Source organism: Chelon labrosus (assembly GCF_963514085.1).
Source record: "Chelon labrosus genome assembly, chromosome: 14".
Taxonomy (NCBI): domain Eukaryota; kingdom Metazoa; phylum Chordata; class Actinopteri; order Mugiliformes; family Mugilidae; genus Chelon; species Chelon labrosus.
This window is the reverse complement of record NC_140347.1, coordinates 15,522,385-15,542,460: the sequence shown is the minus strand read 5'-3', so window position 1 is coordinate 15,542,460 and position 20,076 is coordinate 15,522,385. Positions and strand designations below refer to the sequence as shown.

General features: G+C 40.3%; 2 protein-coding genes across 2 annotated transcripts; one reads left to right on the top strand and one right to left on the bottom strand.

Annotated features, from left to right (window-relative positions):
• Nucleotides 1–857: 857 nt before the first annotated feature.
• On the bottom strand, nt 858–5,689 carry rdh14b (retinol dehydrogenase 14b). The gene is made up of 2 exons (XM_084560164.1): nt 4,912–5,689; nt 858–3,032 (listed from the first exon to the last, which is right to left on the bottom strand). The coding sequence occupies exons 1-2, from the start codon at nt 5,263–5,265 to the stop codon at nt 2,415–2,417; spliced, it is 972 nt and encodes a 323-aa protein (XP_084416290.1). The 5' UTR covers nt 5,266–5,689; the 3' UTR covers nt 858–2,414.
• Nucleotides 5,690–6,608: 919 nt separating this feature from the next.
• LOC311499088 (interleukin-31 receptor subunit alpha-like) lies at nt 6,609–19,762 on the top strand. Its single transcript, XM_084559935.1, has 16 exons — nt 6,609–6,944; nt 10,077–10,361; nt 10,447–10,588; nt 10,668–10,855; nt 10,935–11,047; nt 12,432–12,452; nt 12,769–12,919; nt 13,389–13,471; nt 13,602–13,800; nt 13,938–14,102; nt 15,694–15,795; nt 15,884–16,027; nt 16,115–16,255; nt 17,906–17,990; nt 18,158–18,239; nt 18,770–19,762. The coding sequence occupies exons 1-16, from the start codon at nt 6,890–6,892 to the stop codon at nt 19,193–19,195; spliced, it is 2,382 nt and encodes a 793-aa protein (XP_084416061.1). The 5' UTR covers nt 6,609–6,889; the 3' UTR covers nt 19,196–19,762.
• Nucleotides 19,763–20,076: the final 314 nt, after the last annotated feature.

Genomic DNA, 20,076 nt, shown 5'->3' with positions numbered 1-20,076 from the left:
TTTCACCGTTCAGACTCGCGCTTGCTGGAACCATGTGGTGCCAGCCTGCTGAGTCACTGTGGAGATCTGCTTCATCACCGTTGTGCACTTTTAAAATAGGTTAGGAGAGAGGGATTTTTTAAAATTCATTTTTGCCAAGATCAGCAAACTCAAAACAGAGAGGAAGTTTTTATTTTTGTTTTTCAGAGTGGTGGTCGTCGTCACGGAGACACCGCAGCATCAGCCAATGTATCATGAGCGGTGAGTTTCTAGGATGTCTAATACACTAAATAAGTGCTGCTATCAGTATACACTAGTATATACTCTTTTTTTGATGTCTTTAATAAGTGATAAATATACAGGGGGTGGACAAAATACTTGAAAAACAACATGTCATTCTGAAAATAACACTTTTGTGAAGCTTATTTGTTGAAACTATGTCAAAAAAAAAAAAAGGGATTAGTCATTTCATTTTTTCCCAGATGCCACATCTTGGCCCCACCCAGTCAAATTTGCAGATTCGCTGCTTTTCTGTATTGGCTGAGTTATTGGTCTCACGATTTATGACCAAACAAGTGATCGTTCCTCAAAATAACTGTCAGATGACTCAGTAATGGAAATAATGGTCCGCCGCAGACGTGCTTCCAATTCTGAATGCTGCACCGCCAACTCTACTCTTTTCAGGGAAATAATAGGTCGATAATGAGGAGTAGCGTTAACAAAAAATAGTTTTCTAGTAATTTCTAATGGACACAATTGCCAAACACGCCTTTGCGTCGTCCTCTCGAATCTGAGGATTTTTCTCACAATTCACAGGTCGGACAACAGATGATTCCCGAGTGAAAATAGTGGTTTGCTGCAGCAGGTGCAGCTGTCCTGTTAGCACATACTCACATACCGGTTCATTAATGAACACATTCCAGTAAAACAGTCCTGTACTAAATCTTATCTTCATGAAGGTTATGGTGTTCAGAATTAGTTTAAAATCACTGAGAGTCGTAGTTTAAACCGTGTTTGAAATCTAGAGGCTGTGGTTTGCAGTGCTGCTGAATTGTAGTCAGTGGGCTAAATAACAGAAACACTTAGCTGTTTACTTCAATACAGTTCAACAGCACCACAAACTACATCCATCAAAATCATCAAGATTTAATTCAGGACTGTAATATTTGTTTCCACTGGTGCACATGATGTTTTGGAAAGTGACAAGGCGTTGAGTTGTGGAAGAAATGTTCTTTAGTTTATTCTTATGCATCTTAGTTTCACATTTTTATTGCTGTTTCTCCTTAAAACGACAGAACCAGTTGTCTTTATAAACAGTATGGAAAATGACAGGCACTTAAAAGAAAAAAAAAAAGACAAGACAAGCATATTGATGATTCCTGCTGTCTTTGCAACACTTAAAAACACACCTATACCCGCTAGTGGTTCCTCACACGATGCTGACTGGTCTGCACATGTGTCAGTCAACTACGAGCGCATAGCTTGAATCTGTCTTTCAGGTAAGCGTCCCCCTGTCTTTCCTTCCTGCAGAGGTGAGAAGGGATTTAGTTGCGAGTCTAAAAACATCCTATAGGGGGAGACGTGTCACGCAGCAGCAGCTCACCGATCTGCACAGTCGACCTTATTGTTCCAAAGCATTTACACTTCAAACACAACAAGAGGGGGAAACCAGATTAACTCCCCCACCTCTCCTTGGCAAAACAGATGCTAAACTATGCACACATTTAGCGCTCAGACGCAATAACAGAGGCCGAAAAGGACGGGGTTTCACTCCGCTCTCAGGAATTTGCAGAAGACGAGCAGTAATGAGACCTTACAACGCAGGGAAATGTGACAACTCAGCTCGGCTTTGATGGAAGCCACAAGGCGAATTTGCTCAAGATTTCACTCCCTTTGACGTCGGTGTTTGTTTGAATCTTGTTCGGGTCAAGAAACAAGGCCGTCTTGGATTGACAGGTGACAGAAAATTCGTTTTAGTCAGAATTTCTCATCTGTTTTTATTTAAACGTTTCTTAATTTCCTTTGCAGACAGTCTGATAGTAGTTCCCCATTCCAGAGCGATGTTATAGGAAGTCCAGTCACAAGTTCTTAGCATTGTATTTCCCGCAGTAAGCAGATTTCTTAAGTGTCGCACACATGTGAATTTTATGGGAAAACTGAAGAGTTATTGAGACGAAAGTAGATCATTTTATGTTGCAATACCCTTTTACAGACACATTTTAAATTTCAATCTTTAATAGCCCACTGCAACAAAGCACTCTTGCTCACAGACACTTAATTATGACTCTTCAGTGGCACAACATGTCATGCAGTTAATATTTGTATTCCCACGGCGGCAATTGGTCTTTTTACATCCCATTTCTTGGGGAATGGTGCTGCAAGAGATTAACCATGTGGTCCAAGAACACTTAAATCCACTCAGAACCGGACCCTGCTCACTTATCGAGTCCAACCATCCTCCTGCTGATGTCCCACAGCTTCTTGGCCGCCTGTCCATCTGTAGCTTTAGGCAGCAGCTCCTCTTCTTTGCAGTCAGCGAAACATTTCCCCGACACTCCCTCCACCTCCGGGGAGCAGGCCAGATAGAGGGGAGTCTGGGCCCCCTCCAGCGGGCTCTTGAAGAAGACCATCGAGGCGAGGGAGAAGAGAGGCTTTGCCAGGAGAGGGATTTGAACGTGTCTGCCCAGCCTGGTCCTCACAATGCCCGGGGTGAGGGCGTTGACCGTGACCCCCGTTCCCTCGAGCCGACGAGCCAGCTCTAACGTGAACAGCAGGTTAGCCAGCTTGCTCTGACTGTAGCAGAAGGCCTTGTCGTAGTTGTTCTCGCTGTTCAGGTCGTCAAAGTTGATTTGGCCGTACTTGTAAAGTTTAGAGGAGACCACGACGATGCGGCTGGGAGCTGAAATCTTCAGGAGGTCCAGGAGCAGGTGAGTGAGGAGGAAGTGACCCAGGTGATTCACACCGAACTGCATCTCAAAGCCGTCCTCTGTCTTCGTGTAGGGACACTGGTAGATGCCTGCATTGTTGATGAGCACATCAATCTTGGGTTCCTCCTAAAAGACAAGAGACAATTAAACATTCAGGACTTCCTGATATCAGACTAATAACATCTGTACAGCAAAGATAATCATCTAAAACATGACCTTAAAATTGCTAGTGGTTTCATTTGCCATTGTAATTAGCCACCTGTAGGACATAAGCTTGTATATATTAGTCTAACAAGTCCTACTAAGTCCTGCTGATTACTGACTGCTGATAATATCTGATTAGACTTTGCTTTATCACAAGAACATACGTGACAAAACACAATGTTTAACAAAACAACTTAACAACTAATTAGCATTCTTTGAAATATAACAAATGTGGTCTCATTGGTGACAGCACTGAGACACCCAGTGGTTACAGGGGGTAATTGTTAGCAAGTGGCACAGAACCAAATGTTTACCATTGACTGCACTGTGATTTATATTACTATAAATGCTAATGCCTGTCTTGTTTGCTTTTCTCAGTGTGATAGAGAAATGAAGATAGGAAGAGCAAGAAAAACACTCAAGATAAAGCAGTAGATCCAAAAAAGGTTCAAAAAGGGCAACTGGACTTGTAGATTTTTAGAGAAGACGTTTCACCACTCATCCGAGTAGCTTCTTCAGTTCACTGAACCTTTTTTGGATATACCATGACCTGGATGACTGAGAACTTTCACAGACATAAAGCAGTAGACTGATACAACACATTTAACGATCACCAATAAACTTATTGTTAAATTTACCAGAGACAGTTTCAAGAAAAGAGAAATGAACACTGTAAAGTTCATTCATTCATCTTCTGTAACAGCTTGTCCTATGAAGGGTACACTGTAAATTTATATCGAAAAAAAACCCCAAGATGGAACAGTTATTGTTTTCGTGTTCTTGAAGATATTTCACCATCATCCAAGTGGTTTCTTCATTTCTAGATGACTAAGGAACTTGAAACTCACATGGCCCCCCACTCACACTTTGAGTCTGGAGAGTTCCCGGCTCTCAGCGGGTTGTTAAAAAACCACTAATTGTGGACACCAGGTCAATCTGACCATCCTGTAATTCAAGTCAGTCTTGGGTCACCCGTGAATATTTGAAAGCACTGGTGTATTTGTCGTTTTGATGCTACATTGCCTTTCCGTACACACAATATATACTGGACGTCTGTCTGTTTTACTTATACAAATATAATGTCATAGGAATGAGAATGTAATTTCTAATATTGTGCGTGAAACTGACTTGACATATTTTTGCACTGATTGATGCCCTAACCCTTTCTGTGTGGAGTTTGCATGTTCTCCCTGTGTCTGCGTGGGTTCTCTCCAGGTTCTCCGGCTTCCTCCCACCGTCCAAAGACATGCTCCTCAGGTTAATTGGTGATTCTAAATTGGCCGTAGGTGTGCATGTGAGTGTGAATGGTTGTCTGTCTCTCTGTGTTGGCTCTGCGATAGACTGGCGACCTGTCCAGGGTGTACCCCGCCTCTCGCCCGATGACAGCTGAGATAGGCTCCAGCAGACCCCCACGACCCCTCACAGGAACAAGCGGTTACAGAAGATGAATGAACGAAGATGCCTCCAATGTCTGCTAAAACTTATAAAGCACTATCTTCTCATCTCTAAATTATGTCACATTTCCCTAAAATGACAGACCTCTGTTGTGTATTTGCTGATGGATCTTGGCCTTCATGTCTCAGGTTATCATAGTGATGTTTGACATTTATGGGTTGAGGTGGACAAATACTGAATTTCAGCACCATGGACAGTCCCACTCCGGGCAACTAAAGCACCACCTGTGTCCTCTTGTGCATTGGAAACAGCTGGAATGAACCAGACTAAATCTAAAGACAAACAGGACAGCAGTTCGTAAACAAACCAGCTCCATGCATGCTTTCTCTTATACGACCCTATTTACCTCGTTAATTTCCTTACAAAACTTTCTGACGGATGTAAGAGAAGCCAGGTCCAGGTGTTTGATGACCACCTCTCCCTGCTCCCCTCCCGCTTGCTTCTTGATGTCCTGGGCTGCCTCCTCGGCGCTGTGCAGGTCCCGGCAGGCCATGATGACCCGGGCATGGAGCTTCAGCAGCTCCCCGGCCACGGCCTTCCCTATCCCGCTGTTAGCTCCGGTCACGATGACGGTCTTTCCACGCATGGTGTTGGCCGGATACCGGAGCAACTTCACGGCTTTCTTTTGGGGGAATAAGCGGCGAATGAGGAGCAGGACTCCCCCGCCGACAACAGCGGCAACGAGCACAGCAGTGTACATAAAAGCTGGGGACCTGGGACAGGTCAGACCCGACACGGACTGTTACGTGACAGGACAGTGCCCAAGTTACGAACTTACCCCGGAAATAATTAGTGGCACTGATTTATCACCTTAATGAACCATATTACACTTAATATTTAACGTACTATACATGTTTATATTTTAAATCGACGAGAGGACCGAGCTCGACTAATGGTGAAAGTGAATGTTAGCAAGCTAACTAAGCTAGCACCGTCAGAAAACAACTTCCGGGTTATTTTCCTGACGGAACTACATTACTAGATATGTGAATTTTAGCGTTACACTAGTTTAAACCACTTTCTCCTAAACGAAGCGAAAATACACGTTTGTATTTTTAAATGTATAGACTGAATGAGTAATTCGTCGTAGTACAGCACTTTTAATGAAACTTATATAATTGATGTATATGTGACCTTTTATGTAACCTTATTTGTTAATTATATGCTTCAACCACTAGGTGGAGCTATATGAACACAAAATAAGTATTTTTTTCTACTTACATCATTCGTGGAGTGTTTCCAATTACAGATCCGCAGAAAACACTTCGATAAGTGGTGTCACGTCTTCAGTGAATTCAGACAAGTGTCCCGTGTTTTAACTTTTTTGGAAATGGCATGACTTGGATGACTGAGAATCTTGTGGATGGTTTACTGGAGGCGCCTACAGTGCTTCAAGGGGCCCTTCATGTGAAGTAATTCAACATTTCTTATTTTAATCGCGCATTATAAATAAATACACAAATAAATAAATGAAAAACAGGTGTACATACTCAAAGCGGCCTCAATTAAACGTAATAAAGGGGTAAAGAGAGGAGTCCCATTGACGGCCAGGTGTTTTTTTGTTTGTTTGTGTTTTTTTTCTTCTTCTATAATCCAGTAGCAACAATTAACTCAGTAAGTGAATTTAATTTGATGATGACTGTTCAATAGGATTGGAAACTGAAAGCTGACCCAAAATAAGATGTTGTTTTACGTGCGTGCTCCACACTGTCTGTGGTTTGTTCCTGCACATACACATATAGCAGTTTTCCATTCTTCTAACTCTGACTCTGACTCTGTGATTGGCATATGACTCTACACGCTTTTTGGCTTCGGCAATATTCCCAGTGGGAAATCTAATGCACACTAAAAACCCTTCCATGCAAGCCTGATATTCTGCTGGGAATCCATAACTCCTTGTAGTGTTTCTTTTTTCCTTGCATGCCAATATGAGTCAACATTTGTTTTATCGCTCCCAGCGATTAACGCTGTGATTCATGTCTCCGTAGCAGAGGGTGCATTTAAAAGGAGGCTGGTTGTTTATTGTCTCAAACGAAGACGAACCAGGCTCGAATAATCCAAGTTTGAAGGCTGTCGGCGAGTTACTTCACTTCCCCTTTTATCTCGCTAGCGTTTCCAGTTGGGTAATCCCACCCGTTTATTTCAGGGTTTGCTCCAGTTCCTGTTAGTTGACGGCTAAGACACAGAGTTAGTCAGTGGGGAGAATGCAGCATGGTGCAGTGTGCTATAACACACTCTCTAAATAATATATTTTGATCAGATGGCGCAGATGCATATATATAACAGGTCTTAATCGGTTTATTTCTTTCAGGTCTGGTAAAATAATGTCTCCTTTCTTTGTTCTAATTATCATTTTTATACCATCCTCCATGTGTGAAGGTAAGTCAATCTTTTATATGATTTATTTACAACGTGTGTGTTGTGTGTTTGAAAATGAAGACGTTAAGATTGATCCAGATGTGTCATATGCAGTACTGGGAGTCATAGGAATTATAGGAAATACTCGTTGGCCAGTTTTGGTTTCATTACATAATGCTCACGCATGACTTTCTTTGATTTGACTAGAAATATTTGCAGCTTGCTTTAAAATGACAGGTCTTAAAGACTTCACTAAAAATTCAACAAAACTTTTACTTTATAAGTAAATGTTCGTATCCGAGAATATATTACTTAAAATACGAGGAGACAATAGTTTAAGGGTCCAAAAACACTGTCCACATAAGTAAGTCATACAAACTACATCAGTAAGTGAAAAGAGCTTGGTGAAATATGTGATTATACCTTTCTGAGCACTGAAATTCAACAACCTAGCACTCTTTTAGCTACTAAATATTTCTTTATTTGTTGTAAAGTTGCAGCATGCTCATACCACAGCCTATTATTTATTTATTTATTTATTTATCTGTCCCATAGAAATAAATCTTAATTAGAAAAAAGTCAGTCATACGAAAGAATAAATTCAATATAACCTTTTTTGTCCTGACAAAGTTTTATGTGCGTGTGTGTGTGTAAAAATAAAGCCTTTAAAGCCTTTAGAATTTGCTACACAATACCCACTAATGAGAATAAAAGTTCAGTACTTAAACAGGTAAACAAAATTTTACTTTTTAGGAAATCTAATAAATTAAATTCAACCAGAAAACCAAGAAAATATGAATGATTAGTAAATCCAAACATAAATAGAGTTATCCAATTCATATTGCAAATATCCAACGCAACACTGACGCAACACAACAGATGAATGTGTTATTATTGCCCTATGGCAGTCAACGAGGCCAATATACCGGTGCACAGCTGATAAAACAGTTGTTATGTATTGTAACTCTAGTTCTATGATCACACAGCTGGTTGCAAGTGCCGCCTCTTTTCTTGCCATTGAGCGTCCGACTGAGAATCAAGTTAAAAAGTCGTACTCTTGTCATTTAGTTAAGAAAAGGCGCCAGTGTTACAAATGAAATACAACGATGTAAAATAACACTGCTCCAAATAAACGTAACGGCAGTTTAGCAACGTAACAGAAGCAAATTGGTCAACAGAGGATGCCTCAATATGTAAGCAGCATTTTACTGTTATGGCTGATCGAGGTGGAGCCAATTTGAGCAGTTTCACAGAAGTTTATGTCAGAGGTTTCCAACATGAAGATCACGCCCTGCACAACCCCTCTTGTTTCCTTTAATCTGTAGTTTTTTACATTTCTGTTTTGTTGTGGTGTCTTTGACTTCTGGCTGTTCGTTAACTGGTGCTATATATATTCCGTATAAAAGTTTGTTAATTCTGTGTTTCTGTCACTTATTCTCTGAGTTTCTGATCTATTAAGTGTAGAGACTGGAGAAAGCATGCCAAGAGTCACAGCAGAGAACAGCGTTCATGCAGGTGTTGCATGTGATTGGCCATGTTTTGTGAAACGTATCAAGTCCAGATACCAATTAGACCAATAGGGAGAAGTCAGTATTTCTTACTAAAAGCTCTGGGTATTCTTTATATTGTCTCTGTGACATTAATACAATTAATGAGAGGCACCAAGTGAGGCTGCTGTATCTCCTGTGTAGTGTTGTATGGAGCATCTGTCTCTGTTCATATCGAAGCCACGTTTTCTAATGGGCTCCTCATGTTGCTGTAATCGCTGTGGTGCTAATGTACTTTAATGCAGACTGGAGTCTTCCTGTAGCTGCCTCTGATTTCCACCTGCAACCGTTTGTGAAGCAGCAACAGGAAGAGTTGAGTCACCATGATTAGCGTGAAACCTTAACACCCAGTCTGAAGGTCACATTTAGATTTTTCTTTTAAACTTTATGCTTAGAAGGAAGGAAGAAGTGAGAAACAGTAAAACGGCAATAGTTAGAGTTAGTTAGAGAGTGATTGGCAAACTAATGTGCACAGTTTTACCAGTAAATGTGAGAGCTGCGACATGGTATGCTTGTTGTTAAAGAAAGCTTTCTTATTCTCTTCTTATTTAAATGTTGTTCTAAATGATAGATCGACTTATAATTACAGTTTTCACTGTAGCCGGAAAAAATAATGTGCCTTAAGATGGACAGTTTAAGCTCTGGTCTGGCTTACTTACTTTTGGTTATTTTTCTTTTAATTCACCCATTTTTTTAAAAAATTTATGCGCAGAATGTGACGCGGAGGAATCATTTAACATTCAAGACCAAGTGATGTTAATGAAATTCAGTGAATTAGAGCAATGACAGACGAAGAAATGTTAACTAATCTTAACTTTGAAGAAGCCAGTCGGAGCAACTGATTCAGTGAAACACTGTCCGTGAAAAAAATAAGACAAGAGAAAACCAGAGCCTGAAATGTCCACTAGCTACCAGCTGTCAGCTACAAAGTGTTGGGCAAAAAGGGGCAAATCGGTTTATATGAGGAAAGGGCGTTAGATAGAATGGAAAGGGAACATGAGCTGGTTTGACACCAGCACACAGTAAAACAACAAATGAGATGAATGTTGGACAGATTCTGTGCAGCTGTTTCCATTTATTCTCTATAAAGTAGTCAGCTGTTTCCATTTATTCTCTATAAAGTAGAGTAATACAGACAAATCATGTTTGAGTAGGCTTTGGTTGCCTGGAACACTAAAATATCACATTTCTCAAGAAAACACCTTAAACAGAACCTGTTTCACTGTTTCACAATGCTGCTGTTGACATGTTCTCTGAACTCCATTTTTATTCTCGTGTCTCAAAAAAAAGAATGAAACAAGAAGTCTTCGTCTGGATATTCATTACCTGTTATATCTGTTTTAAAGTATGTACTGGCTACCACAAAAACTTCAAAACATTAGCCGATGCTAATGACTGATTAAGTCATCGGATTACGATTACCTGGTGGGTTCTCAGGCTGTACTAAACTAAGCTACAGTATATGCTGTCCCAACATTTCAATCTTCTTATCCAACTCCAAAGTGGAACTGTTCCTTTCCTACAATGGCCTGCTATACCTCATTTGAAGTATCTACCTATTAAGCAGTAGAAATTAAAGTGTTTAATACCTTTTTTTTTTCTGCAGGCCAGCTTGACAACGCCTGCAACGTTGTCCCCAAAGATCCGTACATTGAAGAGGGCTCCAGTATCGACATAGTGTGCCAGTCCTGTAAACATGTGAAAGGTCTCAAAGTCTTCTGGAGGCTGAACAACGAATCTGTCAACGAAAGCCCGTCGAGCCTGTCGAACGCTATCAACTCCACACACACAGTCCTGTCACTGAGAAACTTCACACACCGCACTGCGACAATACAGTGTGAAAGTAGGAATCCTGAACAAGTCATTGGAGGCACTATAGTCAAAACGTACCGTAAGTGACTAGTTAATATGGCTGTTCATGTCAGCAATTGGATCAAATCCACAGTATAATATTGGTTGGTTCCTTTTTTTCACAGAAAAACCTAGAAAAATATCTTGTGTATTGCATCATATAAATAATCAGGCCAAAGAGAGTGTGTTGCATGTACCAGAGTCCTTCACATGCAACTGGGAGCATCAGAATAATTCTACATTAGAGATAAACTACACTGTGCTGTGGTAGGTTTTGTGTTTTCTCAGACATCTCTCTGTCTTGCCATAGTCAATGTGTTTAATAGAAAACGTGCATTTGTTCCAGTGCCACTCCTTTATGTAAGCCCGCCTGTGAATTCTGCAAAACAAGTGAAACAAAATGTGAGGTCAGAGATCCTTTTCACCGTGACAAACCACTGCCTGTGTTCCAGTCGTTCACTGTTACTGTGAGAGCTAAGACTGCTAAGTGGGAGGTGTCCTCCGACCCTTATGAGTTCCATCCATACGACATACGTAAGTATCACATTTTGTCAAGGCATTTGTTTTCCTTTTTTTGTGTATTGACGATGCTGTCATAATTATGTTCCCTCAGTGAAAATCACCCGCCCAAAGCTAGCAGTAACTGCCTTCACCAACTATCTGTTGGTTAATTGGAGTCGATTAAGTCCCGAAAGAAACGGAGAATGCCAAGTCAATTACAGCAGGGTAAGTTCCTGTTTGAATTCCTGTTAGAAATGGAAGTATTATCTGGAAGTAGCTGTGAGAAAATATATAGAGATTTTTTGGGGGTGACCACAAATAAGAAAATTGCCATTAATAATAGCTGGAACAACAATACTGTAACAACTGATACACTAAGAATAGAGGACTGGACTGAAGAGTAATCTAGATCCATGGTTCCCACCCTGGGGCGCCAAAGATCACGTGGAGGATGTGAAGTGTTCTCTGCTCTGTTGTGAGATTAAATATGCATAAGTAAATTAAATCACAATGACGCACTTACTGTATAATCAGAAGTATGTACTGTATATGAAGACATTTACTAATAAGTCACTTATCACTAATAAGCAGTAGGTAGGCCATTTCTCTATGACCTCTCACTTTAGTGCCCCAGCTCTGAATCAGCCTCATTAGGTCAGCTAGCAGCTAGTGGACAAGCTAATCCCGGCTAACTCTCATCTTGTATACAGTCGGAGTATCTTTATTGTTCGAATAAACCAGTGTTTGAGAAATGCAAAGGTGTCGATCAGTATCAGGCTGTACCGTACAAGAGCTACCTTAACTTTGGTTTAATTGAATGACAGGATCAGACATTTGAGGCAAGAAGCTAGCTTTTTTTAAACCTTGATGCAGTGTCGTCCTGAAGCTTTTGTGAGCAAACTGGAGTACAGATGTGTAGTAGTGTGCACAAACTGAAAGGGAGCTAACGATCTAGATTACGGTTAGCCGACAGGATGCTACTGTATGTAAGCCTTTGGATGGTGTTCAGTGACTTCTGTGTTATTAAAATCCTCAAAGAACACAAAACCTTCTATTCCTACATGGCACCATTTGCTCATTACACTGCTAGTCTTGCTGTCTAGTGAGAAAATAATGATAACTTCTGTTGTTGTGTTGTCATCTGAACTGTGGCTTTAGTCTGTCACAAATTGCTGGTATCTCTGGCATAGCAAGCTGTTGTCCACTAACAATATTAATCCGACAAATTACAGTCACGAAAAAGCTAAATTGGATCAGCCGTGGCTTAGTACGTAAAGAAGGTTAGTGATTCGACGTCTGTCACACTGAACCCAGAGTTGCTCCCAGTGATTGGTAGGCTACTGGTGTGAGAACGAGTAGTTGTGACATTGTCGCTGTAATTTGCTTTGAGTACCAACAGACAGAAAACTCCATATAAATATGAAACCATTTACCATTTAATTGGGTGGATTTCAATATTTCTTCTGCTGGGGAAAAAAATGGTGAACTGTAGGCTAACTGCTACTGAACTGCTAGCCTAATGGCAGCTGGATTCTGGCAGTTATTTTGGAAACAACCTTTCATGGTTGATTGAATTGAATTACATTGTGTTTGCCTTTTTCTGTTACAGGCTGAAGAAAGAACTCCAAAGGTAAAAAAAAACCAAACACTTTTTATGTTATGGAGACTTATGACATTATGAATGCACTAGCTGCATGTTAGCCTCAAATAGCTTGTTTAGAGCTAACCCAGCTAAAATAAATATGTCTCAAACTACAAACATTCACAGAATAGATATAAGATAATAATGTCGTATTAAACAATAATTTAACATAATCATTTTTGTACATTGCAGAATTGTTTACGTGTTAAGTATGTTTTTTAGGACATAAACCAAACTTATGGTTCTGTACAACTGTGTGTGCGATCTGGGAATTCACTGGACGCAAATCTTTCTTTTTTCCTAGACAGTTGAAAATTTGACTCAAGACGCTGACGGGAATACCACCATTGTAAAAGTTGAATCCTGCGTTAACTACAGCGTTTCAATCCGCTGTCGTGTACGCAAGTCCCCGTGGAGTGACTGGAGCCGTGAGACGGTTCTGACCAAATTAAACCGTAAGAACAATATTTACTGAAATCTTCTTGCCGGTTTTCCAAAATCTGGATCGTCGTGCATTTTAGAATAAGTCTATGGAATCACTCTAAAATTGCGAAAATGGACAAAAAACAAACAAACATTAACTTCCGCAGTTGAAATCTGGATACATTTGAGTTGCAGTTTGGGACTTGACTGTGCATCTAAAGATACAATCAAGTCAAGCGTTGGACTCATTTCTAATAAACTGTATAAATGCCTCAGGACAGGTGATGACAGGCAAAATAATTTCCTTGGAGTTAGACTTTGAGACGGATTCATGGGTGACATACAATGATCCATAAACACAGTTATTAAACACAGTTATTTACAGTCGTTACCATGAGCTCAAGGCTATTTCCAGGCATTTCCAGGTGTGACTCAGTCTATTAGCCGTCACCAAACCTCATTCAACTATCATTGTTTCAAACTTATGTTGATTTTTTACAGCAAGTCATGTCAAACTGCGTCTGTGGAGAAAGATAGCTGAACAGGAAAACAGCCAAGTTAGAAAAGTTCATGCCATGTGGACGGTAAGGATGCATCTCATTTACTGCCTTTACACAAAATAGATTTTTAAATTCCCTGTCTTACTTTTGTAAACCCTTGATTAAACGTTTTAAAGGTTGATATCTTTTGTGCTTCCAACTACTACCTGCACAGGATATTCCTTCCACATGTCAAGAGACGGTTTCCTACACTATCAAACACATGACGGGGGCGAATTACACCTACATCTCATGTGGCAGCTCGACTTGTGATGTTGATGTGAACCAAGATGCACACAGAATAACGCTCACAGTCTCCCATAATGGACAACTGATTGCAGAAGACTCAATTTACGTTCCAGCCGTTGGAGACAGTGAGCTCTAATGCTATTGATTTGGCATTTTTAATGGCTAATCTACAAGTTAAATCTCATATTACTTCATTTTACTGAAACAGTGCTTTGCCCTGATGCATGTTGACAATTGTTTTATCACTCGATCTCATTGGCAGGCCTCCCTCAAGTTACCGACATCCAGACCTCCACCTCTGACGGCAAAATTTTGATCAGCTGGAAGGCTCCGGCTCAGCCTGCTAGTGGTTACATGATTGACTGGACCCACGATGGAAATCAATATCACTGGAATGAGAGCAAATACACTAATGCAACGCTGTTTGGTAGGTTATGAAATGGTTGATGGATGACAGATGGATATTTAATAAGTGCAACAAAGGAGTGAGACTTGTGGATGGAATCAGGCTTGTGGGGTAGGGCTTTACTTGCTTGAACATCACATCAGTTTGCATCCTAAAGTGTCTTTTATCATTTGGGTGAGCAAACGCTTACGGGACTTGTTTTGTTTTTAAAAGCATTTCTGTTTTGCTTTCTCTGGAAAGATCATTTTGAAATGATAGCTGTGACTCATATGCTACAGCTGATCGCTCTGTTGCTTGATGCGCTTTAACAAAGGAACAATAGTAGGATCCAGGACCAGAATCAAGCTGTATGAAGATGCGGTCAGGGTCTTTTTTAAAAGGCTGCCAAGTGTGGCGCATTTACAGAATTATCCTTCTGCTGCTGCTATGACTAACATGGATGAACTTTTCTCTTGCATCAAACTTCGTACAGTTGCAGCATTTTATTTATTTATTTATTTTAGAACGGTTGTTTAGAAGGTTCAATAACACCAGTGTCTCTGACTTGTGTTACATTGACTTATTATTATTTACTCTATTAACTACATTTGGCTGGAGTTCTTCAAATCTTTCCCAAGCAGATGACAAGAGAAGACAGCTTTCTGCATTTTGAAAGTCTCCCAGCTGTCTCTTGTCCATAGAGCCCAAGGTTGTTCACTTTGGCCTCACAATTTTGCAGCTACTGCTAAAGATTCAAGCAAAGGATTTTTTAATTATAATCCTTTATAAAAGACTGTGTTGTTCATTAGATGTCCAGGAGTTGCTTGCATTTCCACCAAAGAAGCATTTGCACTCATATTGTTAACTTACTGTTGTAGACTAAACGAGTTAAAAAGGTCAAGTATGTGTTGATACTTTGGTATGTTAGCTAGCTAATACTTCTGTACTACTTCTATACGTTTTATTTTAGGACATTTAATGATAGCAGAGCTCATGTACATGGTGGTAAAGGATCAGAGTACTGTATGACAAAAACCATGCATGCAGCTGTGTTAGCACTAAACGCTAATATCGGCACGCTAACATGCTCGCAGTGACAATGCTAACATGCTTTAGTGTCATTATTTGGCATTAGCCCTAAACACAAAACACATCTGAAGTTGATGGGAACTGTCTTATAAAGGATGGGACAAATTAAAATGTTGACATGACGATGACGCTAAAACCCAAAGAGTTGGGCACAACTGGGTGGAGCTTAGCGGTTGAGATGCTAACCTAACGGAGCTATTTTAGCATGTGTTTGTCTCGTGTGACTTCCTGTTATCTCTCGACAGTGTCGAATAAACACGTAAAACACTTCTAAAGAGAGAGAATTTTAAACCTAAATACTGTATGTCAACCTTATGGTGGTACTGGAGGAAAGTTCAGATGATCAAGTTTGTGGACCATGAATATCTGTACAAGATTTCATGGCAATCCAAGAGATTTCCAGGTTATTCACCAAAGTGGCGGACTGACTAACTGCCAAAACAATGTTGTCTACATACACCCAAACTGATAGCATGGCTGAATAGAAAACAATGTGCATTACCAACCACTATCATAGATATTAAGAATGTTTTCTTTCTTACAGACCTCCTGGATAACACGCCATACAATATCACAGTTACTCCGCTGTTTGATGACAGGACAGGTCACGGCACACAAGTCCTTCAGATCTGCTCCAGAGTGGGAGGTACATCACTCAGATATTAAGTGATTCTTAAACAGATATTTTTATTTTACTTTCACCAATCTGATTTTGAAAATGTGTCTCCCTGCAGACCCAGGGAATGTAGCCATCACCAGTGTTCAACCTGACGACAAAACTGTGTCCATTAGCTGGGATACAAAGTCGCAGGATCCATGCAGTGCTGCTGTTATCAACTACACAGTCTTCTACAGGGCACAGGGAGGACCACTGCTCAGTAAGTCCACCACAGATTTCTTATCAATTTGGACATTTCGTTTAATACTACACACAACACAACTGATATTTTTGTGTGTTACTTTAGATGTTACTTTAGGGAGCCATCAGCAGGAGGTCACTCTGAAAGACCTGATAAAAGACTCCCAATACAGCGTCTACGTGGAGGCCACAGCTCTTACTGGAAATTCTAAAAGCAAAGAAAGGTTCTTTAAAACCAAAAGATTTGGTGAGTAGTCTTGAATATGTAAGAATTCTCCTTTTTTTGTTTTTGTTCCTTCTATTTGGTTTTTTGAACAAAAGAGAATAGGTTCGGTTGTCGTTTTCATACCAGTTGTGTTCAGGAACCATGGGATCAAACAAACACTATGACTGAAGCGTCGCCAACAACTAGCAACATGGTCAAACTTTGTGTGCTCATAGAACTAGGGTTACTAAATGTGACCATCCAATTTCATCCTCTGTTGGTTCTGTAAGCTTAGAGCTGCACAGCTGAACACTGTGGCACCGTTGGAAATGGTTTGGACCATGCACCAGTTTTAAGGATTGCAACCCCCAACCAGAAGATCAAATGAAGGGTCATGTGTGATGAAGGACAAACAAAACCAACAATTGTGTCCTGGAGGCATCTGTTAATATGTTCACCTGTCTATTCAGAATGGGCCAGGGAGTATTGTGGCACCTTGCAGTTATTATCTCATGTTTGCCAGCCTAACACCTCGATCATTCTTCTAGATCAGGGGTGCCCATTACATCGATCGCGATCGACCGGTAGATCGCGAAGGTAGTGCGGGTAGATCGCCATTGAAAAACATTTATCTGTTGCACCAAAACAAACTGCAACACAAACGTTCATCTTTATTTATTTTTACTTTACATTTGCAACATGCCCTCAGTTCAGCGGCATGCATCCACAGCCACGCACAACTTCAACAACAACTCACGACTACTGTCTTTCTTAAAGAGACAGCACTATTTTTCTAAAGGTGCAGTGCACCAATTTTTCTTGATAAAAATAAAAACAAATATGGATAGAGCTTTTAACACTGTAGAAACAATTAATAAAATTAATATGACAATTATATATATCCGGGTAGATCACTTTGACTTGGTCATTGTAACAGTAGCTCGGCAAGCCAAAAAAGTGTGGGCACTTTTTTTTGAGGTTGGTGACTCGCCATACTTGAAACAGATACATCACCCTCATCTTCGTGTGTTTAGTCTAATAAGATGCTCACAGCAAAAATGTGTTTTGTGTGTGTTAATCACAGCATTTTTATTTTCTTTGGCTGCAGCATCTGGTGTTCGGCAAAATGTCTTACTTTGATTAAACACTCACTAACAGCTCAGTGGTTCCTGACATTATCACCAAACGTTGACACCTATAAATCATTTGTGGCCTTTATCCAAATTCTCTATTGTTTCCAGCCAAGGCTGTGACAAAGAAAAAAATGCAATTTTTGTTTTGGTTGGCAAACTGAGCGAGGTATCTGACAAGCAAAACATTCCTGAAAGTCAGCAGCCGCAAGCTCGGTTTCAGAGTTTTGAAATCTATGAAGAACTAAAGGGCGGCACTGGATGGAAGAAAACAGAGATGAAGCCTCTGTCAAATTGAAGTTGGATTAATTTTTGTTTGTCATTAATCACTTCGACATAAATAAGCATGAACAAAAAATACACATCACTGTCTAAAGATTAACAGCTGTCTTCACTCCCTCACTTTGGTGTCTCTCAAAACACGATAAATCATCCTGTCATTCGTGTCAGTAACATATAAGTAACTTGTGCAGATAATGAATGCCTGCATTTCATACAGTTCCAGGAAGTGAATCATCTTTTGTGCTCTATACCACAACATCATTTATGTTTTTTTCCACAGATCCAAGGGTTCTTGTGGCACTTAGTGTCTGCGGAAGCGTCGTTATAGTTCTGGTGTTATCTCTTGGATTATGCTGCGCTGTTCAGTAAGTTTCAGCCTTTTGTCATTCGAGATGACGGATTTCAAAATGAAACCACTGTAGCACTGAGCACGTTTCCACTGGGACGTTACTCATTCATTGTCTTACTCACAGTGTGTTTGGATTTTATGACCTCAGATTGTTCCTCGTGAGTAATTATGGTTTCTTTTTAGGTGGAAGAGATTCTTGGAAAAGCCCGTGCCGAATCCGGGCCTCAGTTCAGTGGCGTTGTGGCCGTCGCCGAGCTCTCAAAAGGTGAGCTCAGTAAGGAGAGAACCACAAGTGAGATGAGTCAAGAGGGAACACTTTAAATAGCCGTTGGTTTGTATAGGGTTTTTTGTATATAATAGGAAAGTGAATATCTTTATTTATCCTGACTGCTCACAAAACAACAAGCCATTTCAAAACTGATAGATTACAAAACAGTCAATTAATCAAGAGGATAGTGAGTGGATTTATTAATAATGAAACCAGCCCTGTGGCAGCCCTGAAAATATTAATTTCTCAAAATACTCCTCTACACTTGCAGGTCTAACAGTTTTCTAATTTGGAATATAGTTGAATCCGCCTTTGTAAGTGTTGTTAATTGTAAAACACGACTGTCTTGTGCCAATATTCATTCCCACCAAACAGTACGTGAGCATATTTCAATTTGATGAGAGTTTTTAGATTGAAAAACGTTGCTTCACTGCCCTGGTGTTGTATCTCAGGATTTATCTCTTGAATAACCAACTGATGTGTCTTTTTTTCCCTCATCCTTTCTGTGTATTTTTATGCATCCATAGGGGGAGAGCTCCTTTAAGCCGTCTGGAGAACTCTGTGATAAAGTTATCACAGAGCACGCTCCGAGTGTGTCCAGCCCTTCACTAGCTACGGACTTTAATGGTTGCCAATCCAGCGACCAGTTAGAGGAATACACCGACATGGCCATCGTTCTTGCTCCAGACATACACGATAAAAGGCCAGGTGAAATTATAGAGCCGAATTCTCACGACGAATCCACGGCCTTTCTTTCCTCGAAGAGCTGCCCGGTCAGCCCGGTCAGCCCGGTCAGCCCGGTCAGCCCGTATCGAAGTCAGAGCTCTGTGGAATCTCTTCTGCCAAGGAGCACCAAGCCGTGTAAGCGTGTAAAACAGCAAGAAAAGACTCTGAAGACGATATACGTCACTTTGGATATGTTTGACCATGGCCTGAGCAGGCGAGGGAAATGAAAACAAAACTATGCTGGTGTTCCTCAAGTCAAGATAGGTCACTGAGCTCTGAATAAGGCAGATGTGCTTTATTAATCCTGAAGGTTTCCACGGCTGTGTGAGGTGTTATGCTACTTGGCAGCGTGGAATGAAAGAAAAGAAGAATGATCCTGTAGCAACCTGTTTTCATTTATTCAGTAAATGAGTGAGAAGGATTTAGCATGTGTTCAGAACTGACAATATTTACTCCGTAACGCAAGCTCTCTGCTCCTTATTTTGGAAGTCTGTAGGGGACAATGTTGAAACAATAAGGCAAGCATGTTCATACCCAGCATTTAGCACTTGTGTTTTTTTCTGACTAGTTGTGCAATGTCGATATTATGCGCCCTGTATTACTGAAAAACATGTGCATGTGCAGCCTATTAGCTATGTATTGTAGTGAGATGTCGTATTGTTTCTTGTTTTAACAGTAATAAACTTGCTGGCACTGTTACTCATTGCAGTTTTTCTTTTACTACATCACATGCAACAGTCTCTTGGGTAACAAAGTGCGATTCATTGTCTGTCAGTCTGACAGTATTGTCTGTATAAGATGGGCCTCACAATGCATAACTGAAAAAATATTTTACACAAGTTAGTTGGTTCAAACTTCATGAATTACCAAAGCCCCGGGGCCTCTGAAGATGAAAAGTGTATTTCAAAAATATAAAATAAATAGTGCACAGTGTTTTCAATATGATTGCTGATCCATTTCAAACTCAGATTATACAATGTGTAGATGCATTCGTGCTTGTTTTTATTAGCTATAATATTATTAATATAGCACCCACTGGCATTAACTCAAGAGTAATAAAACAACAACACATGTTCATAAGGAAAGTCCAAGATAAGATAAGATACAC

Coding starts and splice junctions, on each gene's coding strand:
- rdh14b (XM_084560164.1), bottom strand. CDS start 5,265: ATGTACACTGCTGTGCTCGTTGCCGCTGTTGTCGGCGGGGGAGTCCTG. Junction 3,033..4,911: donor TTTGTAAGGAAATTAACGAG/GTAAATAGGGTC, acceptor CTTGTCTTTTAG/GAGGAACCCAAGATTGATGT.
- LOC311499088 (XM_084559935.1), top strand. CDS start 6,890: ATGTCTCCTTTCTTTGTTCTAATTATCATTTTTATACCATCCTCCATG. Junction 11,048..12,431: donor GCCAAGTCAATTACAGCAGG/GTAAGTTCCTGT, acceptor TTTCTGTTACAG/GCTGAAGAAAGAACTCCAAA. Junction 12,453..12,768: donor CTGAAGAAAGAACTCCAAAG/GTAAAAAAAAAC, acceptor CTTTTTTCCTAG/ACAGTTGAAAATTTGACTCA.